At 43.9% G+C, this 21,637-nt stretch overlaps 1 protein-coding gene across 4 annotated transcripts in view; it reads right to left on the reverse strand.

Annotated features, from left to right (window-relative positions):
- KAT2B (lysine acetyltransferase 2B) overlaps positions 1–21,637 on the reverse strand; it is a 103,579-nt gene that overhangs the window by 40,971 nt on the left and 40,971 nt on the right. For all 4 annotated transcript variants that reach the window (XM_049710114.1, XM_033431985.2, XM_049710117.1 and 1 more), the window contains 3 exons: positions 12,766–12,911; positions 7,575–7,667; positions 5,881–6,062 (listed from right to left, as the gene is read on the reverse strand). In XM_049710114.1, coding sequence (XP_049566071.1) covers positions 5,881–6,062; positions 7,575–7,667; positions 12,766–12,911 — 421 coding nt within the window. The remainder of the gene's footprint in view (positions 1–5,880; positions 6,063–7,574; positions 7,668–12,765; positions 12,912–21,637) is intronic.

Consider the following 21,637-nt stretch of genomic DNA (forward strand, 5'->3'; position numbering starts at 1 on the left):
AAATGAAGTTAAAATATTTGGAGTTGAAGGGAGGCCAGCTCCCAGGGAACTAATTATGAAACTACAAATGTCATCACAAACCATAATCATCAGTTCAATTTCATGAGACTTAGGCTATCATAAGATTGTTTGTAAATGTTAATAATATTAGAAGTATGTCCAATCTGCTGCAATGGAAGATATATAAGGATTTAAGGATTTAGACCAGTACTGTCCAATAAAGCCTCTATGATGATGAGACTGTTGTATACCTGTGCTGATACAGTAGCCACCAGCCACATGTAACTACTCAGCACTTGTACAAATGAAGAGCTTAATTTTTTTCTTTCTTCTTCTTTTTTTTATTGAAGTACAGTTAGGTTACAATATTATATTAGTTTCAGATGCACAGCAAAGTGATTCAGTTTTATATATACACATATGTGTATATACATACATGTGAATATATAATTCTTTTTCAGATTCTTTTCCCTTATAGGTTATTACAAAATACTGAATATAGTTTCCTGTGCTATATACAGTAGGACTTTGTTATTTATCTGTTTTATATATAGTAGTGTGTATATGTTAATCCCAAACTCCTAATTTATCCCTCCCACTCCTTTCGCCTTTGGTAACCATAAGTTTGTTTTCTTGAAGAGCTTAATTTTTTTTTCATAAATTTATTTATTTATTTAGTTTTTGGCTGTGTTGGGTCTTCGTTGCTGTGTGCGGGCTTTCTCTAGTTGTGGCGAGAGGGGGCTACTCTTTGTTGTGGTGCACAGGCTTCTCATTGTGGTGGCTTCTCTTGTTGCGGAGCACGGGCTCTAGGCACACAGGCTTCAATAGTTGTGGCACACAGGCTCAGTAGTTGTGGTTTGCGGGCTCTACAGCGCAGGCTCAGTAGTTGTGGCTCATGGGCTTAGTTGCTCCACGGCATGTGGGATCTTCCCAGACCAGGGCTCAAACCCTGTGTCCCCTGAATTGGTAGGAGGATTATTAACCACTGCGCCACCAGGGAAGTCCCAAAGAGCTTCATTTTTAATGTTACTTAATTTTAATCAACTTAACATTTACTTTCAACCAACAAGGGCCTACTGTAGAGCACAGGGAACTAGCCTATGATAAACCATAATGGAAAAGAATCTGAAAAAGAATAGATTTATATATATCAATATATCTGAATCACTCTGCTGTACACCTGAAACTAACACACCATTGTAAATCAACTATACTGAAATTTAAAAATACATAAAGGAAAAAATAAAATAAATAAAATTTACTTTCAAATGGAAACGCTGTGAAATATTTTTCCATTAAACAAAACTTTACTGTTTTGGTAGAACCCCATTTATCTTTAACCACTTAAAATTTAGTGAATGAATTAAAATGTGCTTTAAGTATAAAACACACACTGGATTTGGAAGACTCAGTACCAAAAATACAAAAGTAAAATACATCATTAATAATTGTTCATATTGATTCCATGGTGAAGTGATAATATTTTTATATACTGGGTGAATAAAACACTATTAAAATTAATGTCCTGTGTTTATTTTTTTTAATGTAGCTACGAGGAAATGTTAAATCACATATGCGGCTCACTTTCGTGGATCATATTATATCCTATTTGGCAGTGCTGATTTTGTGTCTAAAGAGCATTTCCATCTATAGGGGTCACAGATGTCAGAGACCCTACTTAAAGACAGATGCTCTTTCTGCTATGGCAATGATAGGTTATAAATACTATCATAAATTCATAAAATGTTGTCCCAAAGTGCTTAATAGGTCATTCACTCTCCCCAGAGTAGAGGAAGGCAGCATAGATTATTATCTAGTAAAAATTTTCAAATAATAGGTTGCCATTCATTTCCTCTGAGAATCATTTTTATAGACCTCAGTTTACACTTTGTAGTTTAGTTTTGTTTTTACTTGCAAGACTAATCTTATTTTATAAATCTGTAAGGGCACAGTATGAAAAGGCAGAAGATGAGTCAGCGTGTGGTGTTTCGGGGACTGCTCTAGTAAATGACACAGTCCAGGCATGTGGTGAGACAGAAAGAAGGAAACGGGAATGAATGTGTGCCTTGTCACTGCTCACACGCTCCCCCAAAGACTAACCTGGAGGAAAAGATTATACCTAAACGACTGGTTTCAGGTCTTCTCCAAAGAAGTGGAAGGACAGCTCAGGGATCTTTGTATGCCTAATGGTGACGGCATGGGCGTGCAATTGACTGATGGTTCAAACAACTGTCTCTGACTTCTTAACGGCATCGTGGTGATTTGCAACCACTTTGCTTTCTTTAAAACGTGAACAGAATTGGAGAACTTGACTGCAGAAGACCATGTCATCCTACGTACTTGCTGGACTGAAAATCCTAAGGTTTTCAGCAATTAAGTGACCTCTCCCAGTTCTCCCAAACTAAAGGCTAGTTACTTTTGGAAACCACACTAGAAGCTAGGATTCCCGAGCGCCAATCCACTGTTCTTGCCACGCTCTGTGATAAATACTGCCCTAGATTTACACACCTAATTATGAATGCCCAGGGAGCATGGTGACAGGCTATAACCTCATACAGCAGTAGTTATATACAACTGTTTCACCAAAATCAATTTAGTTATATCTAACTTGCTCAGTATTCTTACAATGCATCTCCCCAGTACAGGCATGACCTCTAATTTTGAGGTCTGCACAACTGAAAATCTAAGGCTAATTATTTGCCACTTTCCTTTAGCATATTCTGTTGGTCAGATGTATTGTAAGAAGTCGTATTCCTTTGACACTTTATTTTCCAGTTATTTCCTCGTGAAATTATATTAGCACACCATCATGGAATTCAAGGAATTTCAAAATATTTGTCCAGATTTTTTTCCAACACCACAGTGATTTCTGGGGGACATATAAAGGTATATTTAATATATACTTATATAAATTATTAAGGTTAAGTATATTAACATTAATATACCAGATATTTTTAACATATAAAATATTTACGTTTTTCATTAAGTCAGAACAGAGAGGATAAGTAATTTAAGCAGTTCTACTGTTCAGTCTGCATTTAATTTTTTATTGGCTAGATCCTCACAGGTTAGCTTTGTGAGGAACATAATCGTTTTGAGTCTATTCTCTTCCACAGAGAATCCTGTTTCTCCCCATCTTCATGCTGATGTGCACTCCACGAGTTTTCCGCCCCTCGGTCCTAATGGCTACAACTGCTGTAAATTACATGCTGAACCAACAGTCCAGCTCCTGAGGTTCACTGACACGCCTCGTGGTGCCTGCAGCTGTAACAGGACCTATTTTGGAGAAGATGGTATCAGTGAGACACCATGCCGCAGCGGCATGTGGTTTTTTAAATTCCCACGTGGTCGAAACAAGTCTCGCTTGTGATAATGTTCACAGGTTGTTCCTCTCTGCTTCCCTTTCTTCCTCAACACAGCGGTGGTGGGGAAGCCCGGGGCTGGGGGTGCGGGGGAGGGGGGGTAGGCGGGAGGCATATCTACCTTCATTCCCTTATTTATTATTTACAGAGGCTCCTGATCTCCGTCCGGCCTAGAAATCGGCAGGTTGCAGGACAGGCTCACTCAAGCCCCTCGCCGCTTCCCTTCCCCACATCGGACTCCACCCTTCCGCCCTCGGCTGGGGCGAGGAGGCGGGGCCAGCCAGGACCCTGCGGCTGTCTCTCGGCGCCCTTTCTAAAGTGACCCTCAAATCGCTACCCTCTCATCCCACTGCACACACTCCAGCTGAAGAGTCGCGCGCTGGCAGTGACTTGAGTTTTGGAGGGCGTGTGTTGGGGGGAAAGAATGAGTAGCATCTTCCCAGCGCCTGTGCTGTGCGCCAGACGCCAGGCACGGGCCACCTCAGGGGACACACAACAGCCATGGGACCGGGCAGAGGAAGAAACAGAAGGTCCAGGAGGCGAGGTGAGAGCTCTAACACACACACAGAACTGGGGAGGGATGGAGCCATGGTTCAAGCCCATCGCTCATTCCAGAACTCGACTTCTATTTTTTACGACTCCTTGAGTCTTCATAAGTGCCGCCCATTTCTTGGTAATTCCCAAGTGCTACACAGTATTTTTATTCTGTTTTCTAAAATACAGCATTAACTCCCGTGCCGCGTCACAATTAATTCTCCTTCTTGATGAAACAATTTTTCCTCTCTTAAGGGCGGCAAATATTGGGAATTCCCTGGCGGTCCAGTGGTTAGAACTCCGTGCTGCCACTGCAGGGGTCACAGGTTCAATCCCTGTTCAGGGAACTAAGATCCCACAAGCTGGCATGACCAAAGGAAAAAAACACAAAGACAGACAAAAAATGACAAAAACAAACAAAAAGAGAGGCAAATATTTTCAGGGGTTTGGCTTTGACAGATATTTTGACAGCTTTGTCAGTCGTTCACAGATGGAGTTAAAAGACACATATTTTTGAGAGTTCTATTATCTCAACTCATAAACAGGAGTAACGATGCTATAGGAACTACTGTTAATATAAAACTCTGAAATGAAGGTGTGAAAATGGAGACATAATTTAAAAAGTTGATTTTGAAGAAATCTGTAAATTTTACAATTATTAAGATAAAATACTTTATAACTCAAATTGTATATATTGTAAAAGGGGAGAAAAGAGGGAAAGGGGGTTTTACTCATGAAATCAGGTCAGTGATCAGAGAGAAAAGCTTATCTTCAACTACACCCATTCCTCTTTGTCATCCGCTGTTACAGAAAATAACCTGGGTACAAGTGGTCTTTACAAGCTGTCAAAAAACACTGCCTATTTTAAGTCGGGGTTGTGGGGGGCACCCTGAAGCAAGCTTGATGTGCCTATAAAATATAAATGGGAAAAGTTATAAAAAAGGTGAACAGAATGGATAATACAAGTCACTGTCTTACTTAAATAAAAATAAATGTAAGTCATTCTGTTTTGTAGGGCCCATGTTTATGACTCTTAAGTCAATTCTATTATTCTGCAAGTCATAAGTAATAAAAATAAATTCCCACTTTAGAAAAATGTGTAATTCTTGGATGTGTAATCCAGGAATATGTTTGATGTCCACCAATAGGGACATGATTAGGTAAATTACAGTACATCAATTCAACAGACTATAATACAACCAGTAAAACGTCTGAATGGGGGACAAAAAGGATGCAAATTTTGTATTTTCTTTCATTCTAACAAATGTAAAATATCTATTTAAAGGGACAGTGACTGTAAGACAATATGTATAACGATACTATTTATACCATGCTGCTGGGACTATGGTGATCTTTCCTTCTTTAAAAAAAAATTTTAACACTATTATATTCACGGTCATTGCTTATTTTTTTTAATGATGTCTCTATATAATAATTACAGAGTCAGTATAATTATGTAGATCAGCAGTGCTCGATAGAAATACCATGCAAGCCACACATGTAAATGTAAGCCACACGTTTAAATTCCCCAGCAAGTCACATTAAAAAAGTAAAAAGAAACGGGTGAAATTAACTTTAATATATTCTATTTAATTCAATATTTCCAAAATATTACCATTTCAACCCATAATCAATATAAAAATCTATTAAACTATTAATGAAATACTTGACATTCTTTTTTTCTTTTTTTGTACAGTCTTAGAAATCTCCATTCATGCCAGCCACACTTCAAGGGCTCAGTGACCACATGTGGCTGGCAACTATCGTATTAAAGAGTTCAGGTCTAGATGATTTGGATCCCTCACCCTCCAAAACATCATGCTATGAATGAAGAGTAGGAATCTGGGGAGTTAAATTAGACGTCCTCTCTAACTGATGGAGTCCCGTGATAACTGGGCAACCCTCTGCTTGCAGAGGCAAGTAGCAATGTTATGTCTGCAATGTACTTTATGGGCCAAAGAAGAAGAACCGGCCGTCTGCTTACCTTGTATAGTTCTCCTTGTATCCAGAAATATCATCGTTGGGGGATCGCAGTCTTCGTTGAGATGGAGCCTCCAGATGCCAATAGTTGATGCGGTTCAGGAACATTTTTGCCAACTCAACTATTGTTTGCCTTTCTTTGGATGGCAGGTGACTAAATTTGTACTGTACAAAGTTATTCACACCCTTAAAAGGAGGAAAGGCAATTTATTCACGCAGCTGTGCAATCCTGAACACTCACATAGTCAGCCCCGTTGACTGCCCCGGTGGTCATTAGCAAAAGAAAAGACATTTCTCTATTCACAAAAACCTCTTCCTTTTCCCTCTTAGAAAACAGGAATGCCCAGAAGGAATCATGCCCCAGATCACAGTCTATGAAAAGTGACAAGACACAGAGGCTGTGAGTTGCAATTCTATGCCTGCTGCAATCGTGACGTGCTAAAGAAAAATTCAAAATCACGGACCGAAAAAGTCAAAACCCCATACACAATAAAATATGGCTGTTTTGCAGCATAACTCTTGCTGTACTGTCAACACAGTAGCTCACATATGAGATTCTTGGATAAATATAATGTTTTTATATTCATAAAATTTTAATTTTTGAACTAAACCACTAGAATTTGAACTTTCACTATCACTCTTTCGGTTTTAATAAACCTACCAGAAGAAAATTCTTATTCAAAATTATGGCCTTTTAAAATAATAATCTGTGGATTTGTGGATTAATTTAATCTTTCTTCAGAACACTCCCATCTAATTTAATTTCAAATAAAGGAACAATGAATTCTTATTTCATAGGGATTGGAGACAACATTTTTTCTATGAAAAACTGACTGATAAAATACATTTATTTGTTTCTGATATCATGTCTTCTGTAATTATTCTCATCAAGAAATTCAGTCCAGAGTATCTGAGATTTACTTAGGCGAACAATGATGGGCCAAAAAATTGATACTGATGAGAAATCCTGACAACATCTAATAGAAAAGGTCTATACATATCAACAGATTCCCCAAGTAAATCTCGGCTTCTTTGCAGGAATCTTAATGTACCAGGAAGCCAATTTCTGCAAACAAAATCTCATTTCTTTTCTGTGCTTGGTTTTTATTGACTTACAATGTTTTTCACATTGCTCCTGAATTCCCTCGCCTCAATAGACTTTTCAACAGTGCAAACAGAGGGACAAAGACTTAATTTTAAAACATCAACACCGGGGCTTCCCTGGTGGCGCAGTGGTTGAGAGTCTGCCTGCCGAGGCAGGGCACACGGGTTCGTGCCCCGGTCCGGGAAGATCCCACATGCCGCGGAGCGGCTGGGCCCGTGATCCGTGGCCGCTGAGCCTGCGCGTCCGGAGCCTGTGCTCCGAAACGGGAGAGGCCACAACAGTGAGAGGCCCGTGAACCGCAAAAACAAAAACAAAAAATCAACACCAAGAAACAGCCCATTTCATGTGTTCTGACGAACTACATGCTCTATTAATTTTTTTCTTTCCCAAACACACAGTGAATTCTGAGCGTTCAGCAACCCTAAGAGACACAAGCTAGATCATTTATTACATTAAGTATTCACTTCCGATCCAAAGGGCCCAAGACAATTCCTACCGACTTGAACATCTCTAAGCCATCAATGAGGATGAAAATGAGAACGTTTGTTCAGCCTTAAAGCACTGAAAAAGGGGCTTCTCTTGTATCTCTTTACCTGTTCAATGCTAGGTTTCTCAAATGGGGGTTTCTTCTCCAAAGAGCCTTCAACCACAGGTTTTCCTCTTTGTAAAATAGACTTTCTCAAGAGCTGTAAGGAAATCATTTAAAAAAAATCAGTCAGTGTCACACACGCACACACACACACACACACACACACACACACACACACACAGAGACACTATGGACTCTCCAAGCTTACAGTCTTGCTGGGAAAAAAAGGCCACATTAATCTAGAAAAATGGTACAGATGAACTGGTTTGCAAGGCAGAAATAGAGACACAGATGTAGAGAACAAACTTATGGACACCAAGGGGGGAAAAGGGGGATGGAATGAATTGGGAGATTGGGATTAACATATATACACTAATATGTATAAAACAGATTACTAATGAGAACTACTAATGAGAACTTGCTATATAGCCCAGGGAACTCTACTTCACTTCACTGTACAGTGGAAATTAACACAACATTGTAAAACGACTACACCCCAATTGAAAAAGAAAAAAGATTACAAATATTTTCTCCCATTCTGTTGTTTGCCTTTTAGCTTTATTTATGGTCTCTATAATTTTTTTTATTTTAATTTACTTAATGTGTCAACTCTTCCTCTTTTTGTTTATCAGAATTTAGGTCTTAACGATATTTCTAAATAATATTAATAATGTTGTCTTGCTTAATACTAATAATATCATAAAAGTATTAAAAAACCTTAAAAAAAAAGAGGCCACATAATGGAGGTGGGCCAGGCCACACCATGCTGTCTTCCCACATACAAAAGGAGAAAAAAAAAAAAAAAGGTTGGCAGAAGAGAAATTCCAAATAAGTTGCAAAGGCATTAAGTGCAGTATAAAGCCCAGAGGATGAGCGCTCAGAAGTCTGCCTTACCGAGGGAAGATGTCACAGAAGAGGAAGGATATAAGCTGAGTCTGGAAGGGAGGACAAACATGAAACACAACAAGAGGACGGAAAAGCATTTGCAGGAAGGTGAGGTAGGAGGTCAGCCTTGGAGGGAATTTAAGGGCTCAGTACAGTTGAGGCTGCATCAGTTGGAGGTTAGAAGCCCCATTTAAACTTTGATGTTATTTTTTCCTAAGATATTTAATCAGCCAAGATGTGGATTAAAGGTAATACGTAAGAGTAACAAATTTAGCATTTTTTTGTTTGTTTGTTTTTTGTTTTTGGCGGTGCCTTCGCATGCACATGCACGCTGCAATCGTGACGTGCTAAAGAAAAATCTTAGTTCCCTGACCAGGGATTAAATCCGCGCCCGCTGCAGTGGAATGAATTCCACTGGACCACCAGGGAATTCATTTTAACATCTTATTTTGAGACATTTTAAGCTTAGGCTTTTCTCTGAAATACACAGTATCTCACACCACACACACACACACACACACACACACACACACACACACACACACACAGCCTTCAAAGGGAAGCTACCATATTCTATTTATCTTAATTACATGTTAGTAAATCCTTAGGCTTTTCTCTGAAATACACAGTATCTCACACCACACACACACACACACACACACACACACACACACACACACACACACACACACACACACACAGCCTTCAAAGGGAAGCTACCATATTCTATTTATCTTAATTACATGTTAGTAAATCCTTAGATCAACAACATGGGTGACTACCAGGTAACGCAATGTGCCTTCACGCCCATGACCAGAGCTGGGAGAAGCTAAACACTTTTCGTGTTCTGGGCAGCCGGGAGCACACAGCCCCGCCACACCTTTCCTGCTCACTCGCCCTTCCCCACTCTGTTCGTGCCTTCTGCTGACCCAGAGGCTGGTGGACACTGCACCCTCTGCACACGCCCATCCAGGCCGCTGCAGATGTGCTCATGCTCTGGATGGCCTGATTTAAACCCCTGAAAGGCCGAGGTCCACTGTGTGCGCAGGGGCTGTGTGTGACGGCTGTGTGTCGCACACATAATCCAGGGCCCAGGCTCTTCCGGAAGGAATTCCGTAGGGCTCTCAATTGGCAACTTTCACTGTTGAGGTCTTTTTTCATTTCCTCTCCATCCACAGAATGCGGGCCAAGTGTTCTGGCATCTCAACGCCCATAAAACAAAAACGTCGCTCTTAATCCCTGCCATTGGAATTTAAAGCCCTCAAAGAGCAAATATCAGAGAGTAAAAAGAACGCGGAACCAATCGTTAAGACCTACTTTGAAAATAAATTTGATCTTGAAATTCTTTACCTTCAACCTTTGCTTGAACCTTCAGTAACCTTTACACATGGGCCAGTTATGATATACGACCATGCATTCATTCATTCACTCATTTATTTATTACATATTTATTTATTTATTACACATTTATTTACATCTTTCTCTCCTTTCTCCACTGATTGCCTTTTCAATAGAAACAAAACATGGCAAACTTTCTCCCAGGAGTTAGTGGAAATAGACGAACCCCCAAGGTTGAAGAACACCCTGTGTGCCCCCTGAGCCGGGTCTTATAAGGGCCTCATTTCCTTCTAGAGGTGCCAAATAAATTACTCACATGTAGTATTTGCTGATCTTATCAATGTATCATGCCCATCTTTACAAAAATAAGGTGCCATGATGATAAGTTGTTGTATGTGTTTCTAAGGATATAAAAAGACTGATTATCAAATTTAGATACAAATAATTCTGGCTGCCTACATTTTTGTCCAGTTAAAGTAAGACCATTTGGGAACTTGACCCACTGAGGGTTTCAATTTGGAGGTAGACGGATGAACTGGGGAGGTGTCGAATCTCCGCTTCTTCATCTACAAAAGGATGAAGCTGGGATAAATAGGCGTATATACGAAGACTTTAATAATAGCAGCAAGGATTTGCTTCCTGACTTTTGCCAGGCACTCTCTGTGGTTCTTTATCTGTATTACCTCATTAATCCTCCTAACAACCTCTTGAAGTAGGTGCCATCATTGTCTATAGATAAGGAAACGGGACTTGCCTGAGGTCACATTCACTAAGTGATGAAGCCAGGATTGGAACCCAGCTATAGCTGAGCTCCAGAACCACGCTGACAAACACTAGGATACAATGAGCTTCAGGAAGCAGCTTTTCACCGAGTTCATTTTCAACCTCTAAGGCAGAAGCTTCCAAAATGCTACTAAAATGCACAATAACATTTTAATTTAATTTAATTATGGAGACATAAGAGACACAGGAACTCCTCTTCCAAAACTAAGAAACGGATGATTTATAACTTATTTGCCCCAAGAATGACTTTGGGGGAGGAGAGGGGAGAATGCTGAATATTTTGGATTTTGTTCTCAAGAGCAAAGATATTTGCATGGCTAAAGATGAGAGAGGTAAGAAGGGGAGAGAGAAAACATACTTCAAAGCGGAGCAGTGTTTTCTGGCCTGTTGGTTGGTTATAAACAGAACCTAGAGGAGGCCGACAGGATGGAAACCTTCCCTTCCAGCAGGGCGGTGAGGAACCGCCCGCCAGGGAGCTGAGTTCCAAGACAAATAATAGCTGCAGTCATGCAGACGTTGTTTTCCTTCAACTAAGGCCTTTTTCCAAAGAAGCTCTACACAGTATGAACCTGCCAGGGTTCAGTCCAGATGACTCAGGCCTCACGGTCATGTCAACAAGTTGTCACCTGGAGCAGCCTGGCGCCTGCTAATGGCTGTGGTCTCTCTCCCTTGCCTTCTCCTCCCTCCCCCTACACCCTGCCCCAACATTTACCGTTTTAGTGTTAACAGCCCCACGTGACTCCACAAGTTGAAAATAGAATTCCCTCTCCCACTTCTGTCCCCCATCGACCCCCAAAACCCCAGTAGTACAATAAAAAACAAAAGTTAATAAAAGGGGAAAAGGGAAAATCACATATTTCAAGTAAATTCAGACCCCTCTGCCCTCACCAACGTTTTAAGAATTGGGTATAAAATTTGCCCTGAGATTCCTAGCAGCCAAAGCAAAAGAGGAAACTCAAAGGAAAATGGATCTCTCCTTGTCATACAAAATGAAGCCCAGCCCTCATTAGGAGAGGCAAACTTTTCCTGGCTGTAAGCCCCGAGGGGAAGGGGAGTGTTTGGGGTTTTGTTTTTGTTTTTAGAGATCCTTATAAGGGTTACACAATACAACATAACCAACAGTGCCCTCAGTAGCAGGTTCTGGGGCTTTTTAAATTATTCCTTCTGTCGGCCTCCTTTGTGCATCTATTTTTGGCAACCTGAATTTCCTCTCTCCATTTTCCCACCCCTGGTTTCCCTCCCCCATCCGTCAGTCTTGATCGCCATCACCAGCGTGGGGAGACCCATATCAGTGGGAAAGGAGGGGCTGGGACCCAATGGAGCTGAGGCAGAGCCATGAAGAGGCAGAGGCGGGGAGTGGCAGCAGTGCTAGGTGACTGGTGTCAACAGGCACAGAGAACAGCGGTAAGACGCCAAAACAAATCTGGAAATTCTTGATTCCTCCCCTTGAAGAGTCGAGGTCTTATCTTAGCAGCATCCCTCCAGCCACTTCTCCTGCCTCCCCCTGCCGCCTGGGCCCCACCATGCTGGGGGGTCACGTCCAGCTCACTCGGAACATGGTCTACACGCCCCTGCCTGGAAGGCGCTTCCCCGGCCCTTTTCAGGGGTGGCTCTCATGCCCCCGCTGTGGTTTCTGCTCAACTGTCATCGCAGACAGGCCTTTCCTAACTGCTCTTCCTTAGCACCAGGTCGCCACAGCCCCCTGGCATCCCTGCCATTCTGATGCCACTTCCCCTGCTTTGTCTCTCTTCACAGCACTTATCACCACCAGCAAATATACTGTTGACTTGTTGATTGTCTGCCTCTCTTACTGAAATGTAAACTCCATGAGGGCAAGGACTTTGTTTTGCCCACTGATCTATCCCTCATGCCTACACGAGCGCCATGCATAGAGCAGGTGTGTGGTAAGTCCTTGTTGGATGGATGGATAGGCAATGGAAAGAAATCTATAAGCACGTAAAGATATTCAGCTCTGTGTACAAGTAGGAAGGCTCTCGAGGAGAGTGATGTGCTCAAAGTACAGTGGGTCATTTTAGAGAGTCCCTCACGGAGAAACACATGCTCCTGCAAACCCGAGGGCCAGACGTATCTAAGTTGAGAGCGTTCCCACGTGACCTGGCCCATTGATAATGAGCATATTTGAACAGTGAGAGAAAGAAGAAAAGCTCTTCAAAATGTGGAAGTCTCACCTTGAATAGGTAGAAATAAACTTGTTTGGTATCTGCATCTTCTTCCTTGTGGACACAGGTAAAGAGATATTCCACATCCAACACGATTCCCAGGAGTCTGTTCATTTCTTCCTCTGACACATTCTCCAGGTGGGAAACGTGAGCGGCTTAAGATAAAGATCAAAGGAACACAGGTGAGAAGTAGATGGAAACCACCAACAGTCTCCATGTTAAAATGGAACATTCGGGAATTCTCTGGCGGTCCAGTGGTTAGGACTCCGTGCTTTCACTGCAGAGGGCCCGAGTTTGATCCCTGGCTGGGGAACTAAGATCCCACAAGCTGAGTGGTGTACCCAAAAATAAAAATAAAATAAAAATTGGACTTCCCGGGTGGCAAAGTAGTTAAGAATCTTCCTGCCAATGCAGGGGACATGGGTTCGAGCCCTGGTCCGGGAAGATCCCACATGCCATGGAGCAACTAAGCCCGTGTGCCACAACTACTGAGCCTGCACTCTAGAGGCTGCGAGCCACAACTACTGAGCCTGCGTGCCACAACTACTGAAGCCTGCGCGCCTAGAGCCTGTGCTCCACAACAAGAGAAGCCACCGCGATGAGAAGCCCGCGCACCACAACGAAGAGTAGTCCCTGCTGGCCGCAACTAGAGACAAAGCCCGCGCGCAGCAACGAAGAGCCAACACAGCCAAAAATAAATAAATTTTAATAATAATAAAATAAAATAGAACATCCTCTCCCAGGAACCTTCTGGAATGTCAACCCATCAGACTGCACTGTCAATAGAGGAACTTTCTGAACCCCTATAAGACTGATATCTTCACACAAAATCGACTTATAATTGTAAGAGACCACCACCTTGTCAAGCACGAGCCTCCCCCTCCAACACTGAAAATGACCAGCGGCTAATGTACGGTTTTAAGATCTGGAACTTGTTGGCACCAAGTCTGGGTACGACGGTGTTAAATTCTTGTATGTTTCCATATAAGCCGATTTTCATCGTGCCAAGAGGGTCCTGTGGTCCTACAGGCTGGATCCAGGATTTGAGGACTGCGGGTTCAGAAGGACCCCAAAACCAGGCTCCCTAAAGGTTTAGCTCTAAGTCCTGTGAACAGTTCTGTGAACAGTTCTGGTGGCCAAGAATATCACATATCAGGAACGACCAAAAAAGAGTATCAGTAAAAACTGAATGAAGGCCCTTTTCCTCAGCCCTCCTGAGATGCAGTGAAACCTCACTATCTCTGCAGCAAAGCCCCAAGGCCTGTCTGAGTTTGAGATTCAACGCCCTGCACAGTCACGCTCCAAACCCACCTTTCCTACCTTTATTCTGTTGTCTCACTATCATTAAGTGGCATATCCATCACCCTCCTCCCCTCCCACACCCCTGTCCTCTCTTCTTCCCAAATCCAGCCCATTTTTCAAGATGAACATGTTTTATCCTCAAAATAATCCTATGAAGGAGGGATGAGTAGCCCCATTTTACGGTGGAGGGAAATGAGGCCCACAGAGACTGAATGCTGTTTCCTCCAATGTCAATTGGCCAACAAGGCAGAGCTGGGGTCTGAAAGCAAAGGATGTTTGACCCAAATTCTGAAGCACCCACGCACATAGTTTTTGGATGACTAGGTGATTCACTTCAAGCCCCTTTCACTTGAAAGGGACTCTCTCTAGGTAAGCCATCCAGTACCCAACCAGGAGCCCAGGAGCACCTTGGGCGGGACCGTGGCTCTTGGGTCTGTGTCCCCAGAACTAATCACTACGCTCACTGTGCTAATAGGCACTGCCCTTCGAGAGCGATCCATTTCAGGTATGTTGACTGAAAATGCTTGGACCTAGAAGCGCTTGAGATGACTTCTAAGGAAAGATTAAACTATGGAGAAGGGTAGGCTTTTCCTTGCCTTTTTAAAGGGAGTTGGAACTAAAGATTCTCGAGGAACAATCCAGGTGTCAAGCATGGGTCAGGCTACTCCAGAAACCAAACCATGAAGCCCGGTCCGAAGTCTGGGATAGAGAACGCAGCTGGTACCCCACCCAGATCCCCTTCCCTTACCACCTCAGAGCACATCTCCTGGCCTCCAGCTGCCAGCAGCTCTATTGCCTCCTGTCACCATAATCTGCTCTGCCACCTACACGCCCCTCAAGAGCAGCCTTCAAGTTGGCGTATAAAGACCCCAGTTGCCCCGCCCCTCGGGGGGAAGAGCTCTGAGCTAAGTGTTCTAGACCAGCTCTCACATCTTCCCCACAGAATTACCCACCTGTTGCCCACAGCGGGAACGGGCTTAATAATGCACCCATATCGGCCACCGTCTCCTCCTGGTCTCACTTTCCCACTCCCCTACCTCCATCCCAAATAAACTAGGACTTGCACCCAGATCCTCGTCTTTGACTCTGCGTCTGTGGGACCTCCAACGAAGATATCCGATCAAAAGCATTTTCAGAGAGGTAAGAGGATTACATACCAAGAGGGTGGGCCTTCCACGCGTCCATGAGGAAGCCAGATTAAAGGGGTTCAAGTTAGAGGGGCAGAGGCCACCCACCTTTCATTCCTTTCTAATGCAGAAAAGCAATGGGAAGGTCCCAAGTCACGGGCCATTGGTGATGCGCGTAGGTGTGTACACACCTACATGTGCACGGGTGTGCACCTCTAGACAGCGTTTCTAACAGGGAAGAGGGGAGGAAGGAAATTTGGTGAGGTCTGCCTTAGGTACCATAGATACATCCACAGATACATCTCAACTTGACAACGCCAACACTATATTACTACATTATGTACACACAAACGTCAGTATTCAAATCTATTACTTTCTACTTGGCTCTACAATACGTGGCTTCATCACTTTCTAATAGATGCCCTTTTAGGTAGAACATGGGCTGGGTCATCTTGTTTTCTCAGGAATGCAAAATTGTCTTTGAGGTTAGTCCGAAGCCTTTGGGAGACAGGCCTTATTCTGACAAGTAGGTCAAAATTTTTATGTCACTTATTTACAGAAACAATTTTATTTAAGACTGTTTTGGTCTTGTAATGTTTTAATCTCTTTCCAGTGATAAGTTATGAAAGCAATCAGTCTCCAATATAATATAAATGCCTTCAGATTCTCCAAAATATGAAACAGTCTAATTAAGGTGCTAACATATAGTGGCTTTAACTCGTAGAAGTATACGCCATGATTCACTTTTGAAACCAGTGGTTCACTTTCTTTAAGCCACAAATGCTTTGCCCAGATAAATCCTTAATCAGAATTTAGAAAGAGCTGCTCTTTCTAAACAGAGGTTGAAACAGAGGTTGGAAGCTCCAATTTTCAAAATGGGGTGGGAGTTGGGTGGGGCCCAGCATCCCCTCCCCTTGTTGGGGCTCTAAGCTGCATGGTTTGAAAACCACGAAATTCTGAAGAGACTAGATAAAACTTAAAATGCTTAAGACATGAGACCTGAGGAGGTCCATTTCCTTCTGATTCTGTGCATAAGGAAATCCATAATCTCTCCTCCAAGCTCTGTGTGTGACCCCAAGTACAGAGGACTAGAGCTGGAGATATGGGGAAATGGAAAGGAAGCTGCAGGTTCCCAGAGGGAGGAAGTGCGAGGCTGTGCTGGACAAATGGGGGTGCTCCTCACAGCCGAGAGGGTAGGAATCTTCCTCCAAGAATAAAGGAAGGGTGGGTCGGCAGGTGAAGGGAGCTCTACTGAGGCAGAAGGATGACAGTGCACGAAAAGGGTTAAGCTTCCTAGAATGAATGATGGGGTGGGGTGGGGGGAAGATTAGATGAAAACAGAGGGAGTGGACCATCTACTTGAGAAGGAAAAAAGCAGCTCTGGACAAGTTGCCATGAAAGAGAAGCTTCCGTAGAGTGAGAAAGCCGGCACGGGCGGATACAACCACACTGCATCAACGTGTAGTCGTCTGCACCTGCCCGTTCTCAGACTCTCCAAGCATGGGCCCCTTTCACCAACACTCCTTTTCAGTCTCTGAGCATCTAGCACTCAGCTTTTCCCTCTCATCAAATCCACATCACCAGCTAACGTCTCCTCCCACCCGAATCATCCATCCCCACACCCTACCTCACCACCTCGCCATCCCAACAACCAGTGCACCACCATCCTGGCAAACTTGACTCCAGGATTAAAATCCTCAAGGCCATCCTCAAAACAGCGACTCCCTCTTGCCAAGGAACCTGGCACTCACTCCCTCACTGTCCTTCATCCCCCAACCAGTGCCACCACCGGATGGACGCAGCTGAGCTTTCCCACCCCTACCTTTGTGATCACTGGGATCTCAAGCCCACGGCACAAAACAACCCCCAGACTGCTCTGCTGCCATGGGAGTCTCCCTAAAGCCCCACTGTCCTCATCAACCCCGTCTCCACCAAATCCAGAGACGTCTCCTGACTCTTGGGGGCTGCTGAGCAGAATTAGATAGACCCCACAGTCAACACCACGTCATGCCAACACCCAGATACACTTCACTCTAACTGTAAAGCGAAACTACTTACTGAACTCGTATTTAACTAAAAAGAGCCACTTATTATTGAAGAAAAAAAAAACCTCTTAATGTCTTCCAAAGAAACCTTTTTGATGCAAATAAGCTCCCTTTGATGAACCAAAAGCATATTTTCTTGAAGAGATATGCCTCTATTATTTACAAGCCTGGAGGCATATATTAAAAAAATAAAAATCGGGCTTCCCTGGTGGCTCAGTGGTTGAGAGTCCGCCTGCCGATGCAGGGGACGTGGGTTCGAGCCCCGGTCCGGGAAGATCCCACATGCCGCGGAGCGGCTGGGCCCGTGAGCCATGGCCGCTGAGCCTGCGCATCCGGAGCCTGTGCTCCGCCACGGGAGAGGCCGCAACAGTGAGAGGCCCGCGTACCGCAAAAAATAATAATAATAAAAATCTGTAGACTACAATGTACAAATCTACAGCAGTTAATCGGCCACAGAACTCATAACACTGAGTCAATGCCATTTAAAGCTTTGGTACATGTTCCCTCATGCATCTTCCCAATAAAGTTTGCATCCATGTGCATCCTATCAGCAGTGTGGTAGAATACCCCTTTCCCCGCGCTTGCCAACAGTGAAGAATCATGCTCAGTCATTTCATCGGTCTTTTGAAAATTAATCAGGGTCCCCCACTGTTTTGATTTGCATTCGCTGGAACGCCCTTGGAGTTGTTTGTTTTTCATGTTACTGGCCATTTGTATTTGTTCTTTTGTGCACTACCTATTCACGCCCTCTGCCTGCTTTTTTAGGATGTGGGTCTTTTTCTCATTGCTTGAAAGAGCTTTCTGTCTATCCTCCTGGATTTCACTGGGGGTTTTGTTTGTTAGGTTGTGGTTTGGTTATATAGGAATTTTACATTTTTCAGAAAGTCAAATGTATGTCTGGCATTTCTTTAAGGTCTTGCTTGCAAAGGTCTTTCCCATAAAACCAAAAGATGACAAAAATGTATTTTCTCCTAGCTCTTCAACAGGTTTGTTCTCAACATTTAAAACATTCCTCCACTGAAACATCAATATCATAAAAGACCAAAAAAAAGAAAAAAAAAAAAGGCAGAGGAACCGTTCCATGTCGGAGAAGACTAAAGAGGCCAGCTGTGATGTTGTGATTTATATAAAGAAACATATATTTGGTCTTTGTCTCCTTTCCTAGCACAGTTTCCTAGTAAACTTTCCAAATCTCTTGGAATTTCATAAGTAAAGGTGAAAGGAGTGTCTGTTGTTATTCCTAACATGTCCCTTTCGACCACACCTGAGCTTCTGTGAATGGGCTTTTGGAAAGCCCCTACTGATGGGGATTGGTTGCCAGGGGAACCAAACCCGTGATGAGAAGGTTGGAACTCAGCCAGCCCCCTCCACCTCCCCAGGAGAGAAGGGGGTCTGGAGGCTGAGCTAATCACTAATCAATCACTATGCCTATGTAAACAAGACCTCCGTTAAAACCCCTAACTGAAGGGCATGTGAAGGTTCCAGTAGCTGAAGCCTGGAGGCGCTGGGAGGGCAGCTCGCTTGGACACGGCAGAGGAGCTTTGGGCTCCTTCCACCCCACCCTGCCCTGTGCATCTCTTCCATCTGGCTGTTCCTGACTTGCATCCTTTTTATAGAAAGCCAGAAATCTAGTAAGTGAACTGTTTTCCTGAGAACTCTGAGCCGCTCTAGAAAATTATCCAACTCGAGGAGGGGGCCGTAGGAACCTCTGATACACAGCCCATCAGTCAGAAGCACGGGTTAGGACCTGAGCTTGGGATCGGCATCTGAGCCCTTACCCTGTGGGGTCTGTGCTAACTACAGGCAGATCGCAGCAGAATCCAGTTAAGTCGCAGGACACCCAGTCAGTGTCTGCTGGAGAGCTGGAGAACCGCCCGGTGTGGAAAAACCTGCACATCTGGTGTCAGAAGCCTTCCGCAAGTGCTGGGTGTGAGAAGACTCACTGTTTTCCGTTCACATGACAACTAAATACATATGTAATTCTAGACTGGGTGCTTAATGGAGAGGAAAATACGCTCGCAAAGACATTTTGGGGTCAACTATAAAACTGGAATACAAGCAGCAGATTAAGTATTACATTAATGTTAATATTTACTGAAGTTGGTAACTAAACAGAGGTTATGTAAAAGAATATCTGGGAATTCCCTGGCGGTCCTGTGGTTGGGACTCGGCGCTTTCACTGCCGTGGTCCAGGTTTGATCCCCGGCCAGGGAACTAAGATCTTGCATGCAGTGCGGTGTGGCCAAAAAAACTAAAAATTTAAAAAAAAAAAAAAATATCCTTAAATTTAGAAAATACATACTTATGTATTTAAGAGGAAAAAACCAGGATGTAAATGCAACTTATTCTCATATGGTCCAGGAAAAAAGTATAATACATACAAATACACACACAGACTCGTATATATCAGTCTGTGTGTGTATCTGTGTGTGTGCACACGCAGGCACACGCAAACATACATATGAGAGCAAATGACAAAGCAAATAGGGTAAAATGTTACCAATAGGTAAATCTGGGCAAAAGATACATGGGATGCTCCTTGTTACTATTCTCATCATGACTTTTCTGTAAGTTTGAAATTATTTTCAAATAAATAGTTTTTTAAAAAAATCATCCTTCCATCTAGAATTTGATAATCAGATGTAAAAGGACCCTACTTTCATTTCAAATTGTCTTCCAAGAGCCTGGTACAAAGCATCCACATAATTACCCAAGAATGGCCAACCCCTTGACCTGTGGGAAAAGCTCCCTTCTGCTGAGCGCTGTTGCCCACAGTGTCCAGGGCATGGGGGCGCAGGGGGACGCGGGGGACGCGGTGCATCAAGGACTGGGTGGCCACCACCTTGCATCTCCCAGCAGGGTGGACCCTACCACCCCGCAGGGCTGAGTCAGACTTGCAAACACCCAGGGTGCCAGAGCGACCTGCCAAAACCTGCTGCCAGGAACCACAGTGCAGCTGTGGCCTCGCTGGGAACAGGAAACGCACTGTCACCGCAGGCTGTGACCTTCACTCACTCAGCTCTGGCCCCGTAGACTTGTCCCGCACTTCTGCGGACAGCCTGCCAGTCCTCACACACCCTGCGGCAGGAACAGGCGGCTGCTGGGCAGGCTGCTGCTACCACAGCTCCGCTCCTCTGGACCAGAAAGAAAGCAAAGGGCACAGCATCTGTAGGATCTGTGAGCTGTTCAAACATAGTTTTTGTTCATGGGAATTTGAGGTCAAGGCTAGAAGAGGTCAAATGAAGTCTTTCAATGAAAGCTTCTGAACTGACTATGTGCAAAAGGCTTATAATTTAACGGTAGTTTCCTAAAATGGAAAAGAATCTGAAAAAGAATAGATAGATAAACTGAATCACTTTGCTGTACACCTGAAACTAATTCGACATTGTAAATCATCTATACTTCAATAAAAAATAAATTCTTTAAAAGGAATTTTTTTTTAATTAAATAAATAAAAGTGGGGCTTCCCTGGTGGCACAGTGGTTGAGAGTCCGCCTGCCGATGCAGAGGACACGGGTTCGTGCCCCGGTCCGGGAAGATCCCACATGCCGCGGAGCGGCTGGGCCCGTGAGCCATGGCCGCTGAGCCTGCGCGTCCGGAGCCTGTGCTCCGCAACGGGAGAGGCCACAACAGTGCGAGGCCCACGTACCACAAAAAAAAAAATTAAAAAATAAAAAAAAAATAAAAGTGGTTTCAGGGCTTCCCTGGTGGCACAGTGGTTGAGAGTCTGCCTGCCGATGCAGGGCATGCGGGTTCGTGCCCCGGTCCGGGAAGATCCCACATGCCGCGGAGCGGCTGGGTCCGTGAGCCATGGCCGCTGAGCCTGCGCGTCCGGAGCCTGTGCTCCGCAACGGGAGAGGCCACAACAGTGAGAGGCCCGCGTACCGCAAAAAAAAAAAAAAAAGAGTAAGAACCTTAAGAGAGTTCAGTCCAACAGAAATATGATGTGAGCCACATATAAACTTTTAAATACTCTAGTAACCACTTTATTTTTTCTTATAATAGATGGTCAAGAAACTCTTATTTTATTTTTTTTTAATTTCTTTTGGCCACTCCACACCGCTTATGGGATCTTTTTTCCCCGACTAGGGATTGAACCCGGGCCCCCGGGAGTGGACGCACGGAGTCCTAACCACTGGACCACGAGGGAAGTCCCTAGTAACCACTTTAAAAAAGGTAAAAAGAGGGCTTTCCTTGGTGGCGCAGTGGTTGAGAGTCCGCCTGCCGATGCAGGGGACACGGATTCGTGCCCCGGTCCGGGAAGATCCCACATGCCGTGGAGCGGCTGGGCCCGTGAGCCATGGCCGCTGAGCCTGCGCGTCCGGAGCCTGTGCTCTGCAACGGGAGAGGCCACAACAGTGAGAGGCCCGCGTACCGCAAAAAAAAAAAAAAAAAAAAAAGGTAAAA

The sequence above is a fragment of the Orcinus orca genome, chromosome 5 (genome assembly GCF_937001465.1).
Source record: "Orcinus orca chromosome 5, mOrcOrc1.1, whole genome shotgun sequence".
Lineage (NCBI taxonomy): Eukaryota > Metazoa > Chordata > Mammalia > Artiodactyla > Delphinidae > Orcinus > Orcinus orca.